General features: G+C 34.4%; 1 protein-coding gene across 2 annotated transcripts in view; it reads left to right on the forward strand.

Annotated features, from left to right (window-relative positions):
• Positions 1-12394, forward strand: part of CNTN1 (contactin 1) — a 359681-nt gene that overhangs the window by 221667 nt on the left and 125620 nt on the right. For both annotated transcript variants that reach the window (XM_056117746.1, XM_056117747.1), the window contains exons 10-14: positions 1382-1506; positions 2105-2222; positions 5489-5639; positions 7839-7966; positions 8685-8860. In XM_056117746.1, coding sequence (XP_055973721.1) covers positions 1382-1506; positions 2105-2222; positions 5489-5639; positions 7839-7966; positions 8685-8860 — 698 coding nt within the window. The remainder of the gene's footprint in view (positions 1-1381; positions 1507-2104; positions 2223-5488; positions 5640-7838; positions 7967-8684; positions 8861-12394) is intronic.

Here is a 12394-nt window from a genome sequence, read left to right on the forward strand (position 1 = left end):
GTAGTACAGTCTTGCTGGTTTTCCATTGGGATGGAACCTTGCATTCAGACAGGTAGCGTGTGAAGAGTCGAGCTAATGTATTGATGAGTACTGATGGTAAGTTCTTCAGGTGTTCAGGTCTGATCTTGTCTGGACCAGGTGCTTTTTGTTTCTTTACCGACGAGATTTCCATATAAGTTTTATTATTTCCTTCCTCCTCTTTAGCTTGGTCTCTTTTTGTTGGTCATTTACCCAGATCCTAATCTGTGAGGTTAGGTTACTTGTGTGGACTCATGCTCCCTACCTAAGAAATGCTTGCAGAGTTATAAACTTTCCTCTTAACATTGCTTTTGCTGTGTCCCATGAGTTCTAGTAAGTCATGTTTTCATCCTTGTTTGTTTCTAGAAATCTTTTGACTTCCTCTCTAAGCCATTGGTTGTTCAGTATTGAGCTATTTAATTTCCAGGTGTTTGATTTGATTCTCTGTTTCTGTGTGTGATTCACTTTTACTGTAATTGCATCATGGTCTGGAAAGATCATGATACAATTTCTATACTTTTAATTTTATGGAGCTATGTTTTGTTGCTCAGCATGTGGTCTATCTTGGAGAATGTCCCATGTGCACTGGAGAACAATGGGTATTCCACTTTTGGGGGGATGAAATGTCATATATATATATACATATATATGTACATATATATATGAAATGTCAAATATATGTCGTTTTCTTCCATCTCTTCCATCACATAAAGTATGTCCTTGCTGAGATTTAATCTGGTTGATCTACTGAATGACGATAAAGCAGTGTTGAAGTCTCCAACTATTATAGTGTTTATATCAATGTCTTTTTTCAAGTCTATTAGCAGTTATTTTATGTATTTTGCTGGTCCCTCATTAGGTGTATATACATTTAGGAGTCTGAGTTCTTCCTGATGTACCTAAGTTACTTTTATAGTTCTATAGTATACTGTCTCCAGTCAAAACTTTTATCATATGGTCTATACTTGAAAGACAGGGGGCGGGGATTGCTTTTCTTTCTGAAAAGATAAAAGGTAGTGTAAAATAATTTAAGATAAAGGAGTAAATTAAGTAATTTTTAAAACGTTGTTATTTGTAGGGCTTCTTATAAGAAAAATAATTATTTTTAAATTTACTTCCCAAAATTTCAAAAATAAAAAAATAATTATAATTGAATTACAGTTACTATTGGTACAAAATATAGAATAAAATGTGCCAAATTATGTAAATACTATGTCAGTGTTTCTTTCATTGGTTTAATGACATGTATAATATTTGATGTTTTATTATCCTTAAGGCTAATCAAATGTAATATTTCCTCTCGTAAGATTATGGTAAATATTTAAACTTGCATTTGAAATTGACCATATTCTTTACTCTTTAGCATTTCCTGAGTGGGTAGAACATATCAATGACACAGAAGTGGACATAGGCAGTGATCTCTATTGGCCTTGTGTGGCCACGGGCAAGCCTATCCCTGGAATCCGATGGTTGAAAAATGGATATCCGGTATGTATGTTAATTTCTTGAGTCCATGTTCAAGCAACATTTTCATATTGTCCTGGAATTAATTTAGTAGGAGATTCATTAGAGTATGCATAGTGGGTTCTGAAATAAAATATGTTTTAATAGATGCAATTAATAACAATTAACTTATTTTTTTCTTAAAAACCTTTCTATACCATTATGTCTACCTTCTCTCTCCTTAATATTTCCTTTGTTGCACTTTTTGCCTCTTTTTTCTACTCACCTGACTCTACCACCTGATACTTTCCTCTGTGTTTTGCCATGGTTTCCGTGGCCTCACAAAAACAGAGTGAAGATCTTACCTTTGGATTTAGGGACAAGTAGTATCAGGGGTTCCTTACCTGTCCTCCTGTAGCAATTTCCCAGCCTGGCCACAAAGGAGAACATGGACTTTAGGTTATTAAAGTATGAATAGAACAAGAACAATTGGCTGAGATAAGTGGATTTTAATTCCCCATACCATGAAAAACCCACCTCACTAAACTTAATAAGAGTAAAATTTATATACAAAGCTAAATTAAATGAAAATATTCATATTAAAGCTTTGAAGAAGATGTATTTCACTCTGTATTCTTTTCAGTATCATAAAGGTGAATTGAGACTATATGATGTGACTTTTGACCATGCTGGAATGTACCAGTGCATAGCTGAAAACACCCATGGAGCTATTTATGCAAATGCAGAGTTGAAGATCTTGGGTCAGTATTATTTCTAATTAACATCCTATTTTCTATTTCTAGCTTTAGCATTCAACACTAAAGCAAATAGGAGTAAAATATTATACAGAGATAATAATTGATTTTATATATTTTGTTTTGTTAGCAGCTAAAAAACCCTAAAATGGAATAGAATATGAATCATCTCATTTATTTATTTATTTTTGCTGTTTTTCTGTTTTATTTTGTTTTGGGACCCCATATCCGTCTGTGCTCAGGGCTTACTCCTGGCTCTGTGCTCAAGGATCACTCTTTGCACATCATATGAGATGCTTGGGATTGAACACTTGGGTCACTAGTATGGAGGGTAAACTCGAAATTTGAACTGTTTCTTAGTCTTTATTTTTAAATTTTTTTAGTCCATTGTTTTTAAATGAAAGGAAAACACATTAATTTGAGACAATTGTATTTACTGAAGCGATAGCACAGCGGTAGGGCATTTGCCTTGCACATGACCCACCTGGCCGACCCAGGTTCGATTCCTCCACCCCTCTCAGAGAGCCCAGCAACCTACTGAGAGTATCTCACCTGCACAGAAAAGTCTGGCAAGCTACCCGTGACGTATTCGATATGCCAAAAACAGTAACAACAAGTCTCACAATGGAGACATTACTGGGCCCACTTAAGCAAGTCGATGAACAATGGGAGGACAGTGCTACAGTACTACAGTATTCACTATTTAAAATATTTTAATGTAGGGGTCCAGAGCAAGTGACTGGCCTGGATTTGATCCTTGGCACTCCATCTATCCCCTGAGCCTCTCCAAGAACAATAATTCAGAATAGTGCGAGGAGTAAGCCTTGTGCACCACCAGATGCGGCCCAAAAAACAAATAAATAAAATATGCATGTGTATATTTTTTGTAAGAAACTTGCAAATGGAAATTTTTACAAGTTAGTATTCTCTTATGTATAGTTAGCTAGTTACTGCCTCAAAATCATCTAATGATGATAAGGGAGAGTACTCCATGTGAAGAAGCACATGCTTTGCACATAGAACCCTGGATTTTCTCCCTGACAACCTATAGCAATGACTCAGCAATGGGCCTCAAGCATAATACCACAGAATAGCCCCCGAGCACAAAAGATGTGACCTAAAATGTAGAAGAAAAGTAAAAGAAAGCAACAACAAAGCAATCTGCACAAACAGAATTCCACAAGGCATGTGACCCAACTTCATAGGCGTTTAGAATACTGTTTGTTTTATAAATCCTGCACATTATAGATATTCTACAATGGATACAGAGTAGTCAGGTTAATAGGAAATAATGCAGTCTTCTGCTGCTTGAACTTTAATCATAAACACCGTTTCAAAGTAAAAATTGGAGAACAATCAGAGAGCCTAAAAAGTCCAGGGAAACTCATACTTAAATCAGACATATTACATTTCAGATTAAGAAAGGAAATGATAGGCAGGGAATGACATTGTATAAAGATGAATCCATGCATTAAAAAGGCTTAACACTCTTAGGCATTTTGTTGCTCAACTGAAAGGGCAGCAAAATATATAACTACTAAATACTACAAATGGCTTAAGGAGAGTAACCTAGCAACAGAAGAACCACAGAAGACTTTAGCACTGCAGTCCACCACTGCATAGGTCAGATTAAAATTCAATGTGGCAACAACAGCCTTAAATAAGTAGTTGATACATTTTTACAGGACTCTCCAGCCCTCCAAAGTAAAATATACATTCTTTTCCCTTGATCATTTAAAAATTCTCCAGAATACATACTGAGCCACAAAGCAAATGTCAATGAAGTCATAAAGATTAAATTACAAGTGTCTTTCAGATCATGATACATTAATGGTAAAAACTAAAAAAATAAAGCTGGAGAAAACTCAAAGATCTTGAGATCTTCATTCATAAAATAAGATCTTCAGATAATTTTGATGCACTAACTATAAGATGAAGAGTCAAAACATAGACAGAGATATCTTAGCCCCAGAAATTACAGATAATTATAATATGTGATAGCAAATGGATGAAATATCATAAGGAGATTGAGAAATGGTCTAAACATGGATATCCTACAGAGTTAAAGTAAGTCATCAGTAGTATAATCTTTTTTTCAGCCTTATGTATTTTTTTCGTAATCATTACTCTGTTTGACATGGAATAAACTATTGGCTGACCATGGGCATCTCAATTAACTGATTGAGTAATACATTCCTGTATATGTTTTTGTATGTTTGTTTGTTTTTGTTTTGCTTTTTTGCTTTTTGGTTCACACCCGGCAATACCGAGGGATCACTCCTGGCTCTGCACTCAGGAATTACTCCTGGCAGTGTTCCAGGGACCATATGGGATGCTGGGAATCAAATCCGGGTTGGCCACATGCAAGGCAAACACCCCACCTGCTGTGCTATCACTCCAACCTCTCCTGTATATGTTTTAAAGTAGAACTTACTTAAGGCAGGGATCTGTTTTATCACTTTGGTGTGTCATAGTACTCTATAATCTCTGCACACTCCGTTCTCAACAAATTCTTATTTAATGGAGGTTAATCATTGTTTAGTTAAAAGAGCATTCTTATGTATCAAAAAAAAAACTAGATTCAAATTTGTATTGTACCTGATACTTACTGATGTAAATATTTGGCATCTTGAAAAATTATATAATCGTAATCGATATCAGTTTTCTGATTGCAAATTGGAAGTAGGTCATTAGAGTATGATTAAAAGTACTGATTATACCATGGGTTTACTGTACTGTTCAATTGTCTTTAGATTTTTTACTTGTCTTCCCTTCCTTCCTTCCTTCCTTCCTTCCTTCCTTCCTTCCTTCCTTCCTTCCTTCCTTCCTTCCTTCTTTCCTTCCTTCCTTCCTTCCTTCCTTTTATTTGAATTACAAGAAAGTTTTACCCTGGTTCAACCTGAGCCTCATTACGTGTGATTCCTATGCACAGAGCCAGAAGTAAGTCCTGAGCACCTCCTGGTCTGGTTCAATTTTTTTTTCAACCTCCGTTAGATGTAACTTTCAAGATAAATATATATGTTGCATTTGGCTATGGCTAAAGTTTGAATTAATAAAAACAATTATCATAAACTAAACATTTTAAATGTGTGAATTTTATTAGTAAAACATATTTTAATACAATTAAAGAAAAATATTGGATATGGAATTGTTTTGACATTTACAAAGATTAATATTTTCCATTGGCTATTAACTAAGAGGTTAATCGAAAATAGAAGAAATATATCTTTAATTTTTAGCAAAGAGAAAAGTGGTGATTTATTTCCTTCTAGCTTTGGCTCCAACTTTTGAAATGAATCCCATGAAGAAAAAGATTCTGGCTGCTAAAGGAGGAAGAGTTATAATTGAATGCAAACCCAAAGCTGCACCTAAGCCAAAATTTTCATGGAGTAAAGGGACAGAATGGCTTGTTAATAGCAGCAAGTAAGTTTAGACACTAGAAATCCAAATGTAATTCATTATTAGGGAAAATTAATTTTACAGAGAGCTTGTTTTTAAATAATAATGTAATGTGTCTTGTAGCTTTTCTCTAAGAGGTACTATCGTTCAAGAATGAACAGAGATACTTATCCATCACTAATAGCACTGTAACACTGCCCTCCCACTGTTCATGGATTTGCTCGAGCGGGCATCAGTAACATCTCACAACAAATTGTGAGACTTGTTGTTACTGTTTTTGGCACATCAAATACATCACGGGTAGCTTGCCAGGCTTTTGCCATGTGGGCGAGATACTCTCGGTAGCTTGCCGGGCTCTCGGAGAGGGGCGGAGGAATTGAACCCGGGTCCCTGGGTCGGCCACGTGCAAGGCAGATTCCCTAATCGCTGTGCTATCGCTCTTGCATCCATCACTGATAGCAACCATTTTTTATTTTTACTTTTTTAGGCCCTTAGGGGTTTTTATAAGGGGTTATAAAATTCAAGCTCAGCTTTCTTGATAATTTTTTCCAGGTCACAAAAATTATGAACAGTATGCAATCAAAAAGATCTCTAACTTATTTTCCAAAACAGACTATCTATATTTACATATTATTTAATTTTGTGATTTTAGCCTATTAGCCTACTTAGCCTATTTTTCCTATTTCAACTTTTCTTTTTATCATCAACAGCAAATTCTCATATTTCTCTAAGTAGGCCCTTAGGTCTACTAGACCCATAGCAGAACATAAGCAACATGTACATTATGCCTTCAGGACAAAAGATAAAGTAGGTTACTTGCATAAGCTAATTACTTAAATTTGCACTGATTAGTTGTTATAAGTTCCATCAAGTAAGTTTTAGCAGTATCTTTGGGGCGTTGCATTGAACTACTTGGCTCTGTTTGCAGAGTTTTGCTGATGGGAAACCTGGGGCCTCCTGAGCACAATTTGGGAAGCTTCCCTCCAAAAAAAATTTTAGGCCATTAAATCTTATTATTTAAGCCTGTCATCATACTTTATTTTGAATAAGCTTATGTTAATTCTTGATCTACAAGATCTAGCAAGAATCTATATATCTAATATTTGTTCTCTAGTTTTATCTATTAATATATAGATATGTAAGCATCACTTTATTGTATAGAATAAAAATAATATATATTTATTAATCACATATCTCACCGTGGTTTTTTAACTCAAAGTAGAGCTATTTAAATTAAATATTTAATAATAAATTAAATATTTAATTTATTATTTTAAAATACATTACTTAATGAGTGTCTGGCATATAGAAGATAATTTTCAAATAAATGAATGTATTAATGGATATATTGCCTATTGGAGATGTGACCTAAGACAAAGAAGTACCAATTCCTGATATCAAGATATGACCATTTTGGGATCAGGGAAGAAGCTTGTTTTGCTGTTTTGCAAGAGGCCCTGTAGGTTCCTGCACCACATAGCTTCTAGAAGCCTCACCAGGAGTGACCTGAGTCCAGAACCAAGAATAGGTCCTGAGCACAGCTGGATGGATGTGACCCAAGCCCTCCCTCCACCCTGCAAAAAAATATATTACCATTTAGTAGAAATAGCTTAATAAAAAAACAAATATTTCATTAAAATATGTGTAAGAAATAAACAGAGAGATAGGATCAATGACATGAGTGTATACACATATACATATATCTGGGTAATTAGAATTAGAACGAAGAGGCATAGTCTTACTAAAGATCTGTCTTTCCAAAAACTTTAAGAATATGAAAAACAAATGAAAAATTTTTAACACTTAATAAAGCAATGAAAAAATGTTGGTTTTTACTTTGCAAAAAATTGAAATTTACTGGAGGGGTTTGAATTGCAAAATAACAACATCAAGTGTAATAGCATATGATGTTACCATGTGTTACATGGTCACATATGATTGACATGTATAAAACAAAGCTTAGAGCATAGATAGCAGTTGTTAGAAGCAAATCAGTTAGAGACTGCCACAATAATATAAGAAAAGGATAAAAGTGACTTTCAGAAGTAACTTGTCAGTTCGCAGAAAAAGGATAAAAAATGTTAAAATGTTTTCTCTTTAAAAAAAGTTATTCTAACAATTTGTTTAAATAATCAAAGTATATTAGCGTTTGTATTTTAAAACATTCACTACTAAACTATTTTATCACATTAATTTTACACATTATTTTTACCATTTCAACAGAGTACTTATTTGGGAAGATGGCAGTTTGGAAATTAATAACATTACAAGGAATGATGGTGGTATCTATACATGTTTTGCAGAAAATAATAGAGGGAAGGCTAATAGCACAGGGACTCTTGTTATCACAGGTAAGAAAATATTTTATTGATATTCATTTGTTGCATGATATTTTTTAATTAAATTTTTAATTGAATTACAGTGAGATACAGTTACAAAGTTGTTCATTATTGGGTTTTAGTCCTATAATGTTCCAACACCTGTCCCTTCACCAGTGTACAGTTTCTACCACCAACATCCTCAATTCCTCCCACCTCCCCCCACACCTGTCTCTATGGCAGGCATTCTCTCTCTCTCTCTCTCTCTCTCTCTCTCTCTCTCTCCACACACACCAAAAATGAATGCAGTCATTCTACATCTGTCTTTCTTCTTCTAATTTCACTCAGCATGATGCTCTCCATGTCCATCCATTTAAAAGCAAGTTTCATTATTTCATAGTATTTAATATCTATATTTTAAATTGTTTTAGATATCATGATTACAACAGTGGCAATGTTAATAATTTTAACATTTAAAAGTGTACAACTTTTACTGCTTTCAACCACCATCAAAGTTATTTCTAACAAGACAGCTAAACCTTTTAAAACAGTTCATGTTTTGGTTATTTTCTATTTCAAATATCTTTTGGTATATCTGTTTCTTTCTCAAATTGTTCCTAGAATTTGTATTTGAAAACATGTTATTAGTTTGGTCAGAGAAATAATATATTGATTTTTTATTCTTTTAGTGCACCCATTATCTGTCTCATATTTTCTTGAATTGTTTTACTCCTATGTTATTAATGTATAGATCCCACACGAATTATATTGGCCCCAATTAATGCCGATGTTACTGTTGGAGAAAATGCCACAATGCAATGTGCTGCCTCATTTGATCGTACTTTGGATCTTACATTTGTTTGGTCCTTCAATGGCTATGTGATTGATTTTAACAAAGAGAATACTCACTACCAGCGGAATTATATGGTATGTGTTTCATCTTATTACACACATAATGATCTCTAGATTGAAACTTCTATGAGACTCAAAAACAGGCAAAGTAAAGCACTTCATCATTCTCATTATATTAATTGTAGCACTCCTTAAGTTTGAAAAATGACTATAAATATGAAAGTTGGTGGATATATCAGTAATTACCCATTCATTTGAGCTTGGTTCCCTTTAGTTAATTTTTCATTCAATTATAATTAAATTTATATTGTATATCTGTAGTTTAACTTCGGGTGTTCCAATTTAACAAACATAACATTTTAAAATTATTATAAAGATGACTTAAAGACATTTATTTTTATTTTTAAATGAGTAAAATAGAGTAAGAAACAGAAATGAATATGTGAGGAGTTTGGGGGAACGTAGTTCATTTGATATTTGAAAAATACTTATTAATAAACTATTTTATTTTAAGGATAGGAAATTATATAACTAAGTATAATGAAATAATTGTATATCTAATATATGTATATATGAATTAAGCAGAGTTGAGAAGACCAGAGTGTCATTTCAGGGAAAACAGTAGGTGTAGGAATACTATCCAGTTTATTGGCAGAGATGTCAAAGCTGCAGTGTAACCTTGGAGAGTTGATCACTGCTCTTTTCAGTCTTTTGTCTAGAAAGCTAACTGTTTAGAAGTATAAAAATGTTAATAGAAAAAGTAGATGTGGTTTTTGTTTGTTTGTTTGTTTTGTTTTTTTAATGGGAGAGGGTTCCCTCTGGTGCTCAAGAAACCTAGGGAACATCCTGAGTGGTTCTTGGTTAACTGAGATCGATGGTTCAATGCAATGGCTCGGGATGTAGTTTTTCTTGAGGCTTGCCATGCATGGGGGCTATCAGGGATATACCCTGTGGTCCCAGGGATTGGACCAAAGAATAACATGTACAAAACAGTGCCTATATTATCTTTCCAGTACAATAATTAAATGTTTCAAATAACAGTAGAAGATTTAACACTTTTAAACACTATGAGATCTGAAGGCCAATATATGCATATTGTAATGTTTTCAGATGGTCTACTTTTTTAAAAAAGTAATAAAAGTTTTCCAAGAGGGCTAGAGATATAGTAAGGAACTTACTTGGCATGCAGCCAACCCAGATTTGATTCTTGGTACACCATATGATAGGTTCCTAAAGCCATACAAGGTGTGATCCCTGAGTTCAGGCAAGATTAGCCACTGTGTGTGACCCAAAAAACAAACTAAAAGTTCTGCTTTGCAGATGTTAAACACAGATTCATCTAATTGCGATTTAGCTAATCTGGAGCAAAATTCTAATTGCAGGTACAGACTCTGGATTCACCAGCCTGTTTTGGTTCATTCTATAGTAATGATAAATTAGTGATAGAAAATATATTCCTTGTCTAAATAGCGCAGTGGGTAGGGCATTTGCCTTGTATGCGGCCAACCCGGCCGACCCGTGTTTGATACTTCCACCCCTCTCAGAGAGCCTGGCAAGCTATCGAGAGTATCTCGCCTGCAGGGCAAAACCTGGCAAGCTACCTGTGACATATTCAATATGCCAAAAACAGTAACAACAAATCTCACAATGGAGACATTACGGGGCCCTCTCGAGCAAATCGATGAACAACAGGAGGACAGTGCTACAGTACTGCAGTCAATTCTTAAATATTTTTTTTAAATCAGCCAGTACTGTTTCTGTTGAAATAAACTAAATTTAAATCTCTTTCAAGAGGCAGGAGTTATAGGACAGCAGATTAAGTCACTTGCTTTGAATATAACCAACCAGGGTTCATATTCCCCAAGCCTGCTGAGTAGTGATCACTGAATTCAGAGACAGGAGGAAGCCTTTAGAGACTGTAGCTTCCAAACCAAAATTAATTAATTTAAAAATTAATTTGAAATTAATCTGAAAATCTATGTTAAATTTAAATGATTTTAATTTAATTACTATTTTATTTTGTTATTCAAATAAATTATAATTCGATTATGTATTATATGCGATTAAATTGTTTAAAATCTACATTTACTTTAAATTATTTTAATTTAAATCTATGTTTAATTTAAATTAAATTATGTTTAATTTAAATTATGTTTAATTTCCTTTAAATCTGAAAATCATAAAATGTAAGGATATATGTAGCTATCCTTACATCTTTTGACAAACAGCAAAGCCAGACTGCTCTGATAAATAAATGTGCTAGACAAAGTCTGAGCAAAAATTCCTTGTGTATTTGATTCATCTTTTAGACTATTCTTAATGGCTAGTTGCTTCTGACACTTTTAATAGATCACTTGCTGAAGGAGATATGCTTCCTACCTCAAGTGAATAAAAATGTGATGCGGGATAGCAGGTATTAGGGAAAGGAAATGTAAAGACAAGGAATAATGGTTATGATCTTTTGTTTTTTGTGTTTTTTGGTAAGATACTTTATTTAAACACCATGGTTTACAAAGTTGTTGATAGTGCAGTTGTTGTGGGCTTTTGAGTTCAAACACCAATCCTACCACTAATATGACCTTCCCGCCACCACGATCCCCATTTGCCAAACCATCTTCAAAAGTAGCCCCTTACCAGTAACACAGTAATTTATTTTACCCTTCTTGTTGCAACTAAAGAGCTCAAGGAAATATATAAAAAAGTTACTTCAGTAAAAGAAAATATGTGAAAATTTTTATTTTCTCACCATGAGATTGTTAAATTCATTTCTAACAATTTACTGAGTTGCTTGTTGCCATTTGAGCTTTCACTGTTGTTTTTGTTGCATTTAGTTGTAATTTGGTATACTCCTATTGGAACTTCAATATTGATGAAGTGGGGTCCAAACACTTCATCAATGCTGAATGTTAGCTAATTGGCTTGAACCTCACCAGAAATTGAGTTGCAAATCATTAAAGCAGGGCTGTGTGGGTGAGCCAGCATGGCTGCAACTTTGCGAGGTGGGCTTGTCTGCCAGGCCTTCCACAAGCTTGGGGGTTGGGAGGGAGACTGCCCATCCCACTCCAAAAAGACCCTAGAGTTATCATCTTGGACACTGAGATTACCTGAAGTTTTTTGCAGTATGGTTTTTTTGCAGAGTGTTAATGAAATGGTGGAGTTGAGCTGTTGGTCTTGCAGCAGCCGTCGGTTTTGGATGTGACTGCCAGGAATTTTTGGCACTTCCTTTCCGTCTTTTTCTTTTTTTCCTTCTTTCTTTCTTTCTTTCTTTCTTTCTTTCTTTCTTTCTTTCTTTCTTTCTTTCTTTCTTTCTTTCTTTCTTTCTTTCCCTCTTTCTTTCTCTCTCTCTCCTTCCCTCTCCTCCCTCCCTTCCTCCCTCCCTCCCTCCCTCCCTCCCTCCTTTCTTTCTTTCTTTCTTTCTTTCTTTCTTTCTTTCTTTCTTTCTTTCTTTCTTTCTTTCTTTCTCTCGCTTTTGTTCTTTTATTATTTCTTTTTTTAAACTGAATCACAATGAGATAGTTACAAAGCTTTCATATTTGAGTTTCAGTCATACAGTGACCGAACACCCCTCCCTCCACCAGTGTAAATTTTCTAGCACCAATGTCCCCAGTA

This window comes from Sorex fumeus, unplaced genomic scaffold (genome assembly GCF_029834395.1).
Source record: "Sorex fumeus unplaced genomic scaffold, SorFum_2.1 ptg000036l, whole genome shotgun sequence".
Classification (NCBI taxonomy): domain Eukaryota; kingdom Metazoa; phylum Chordata; class Mammalia; order Eulipotyphla; family Soricidae; genus Sorex; species Sorex fumeus.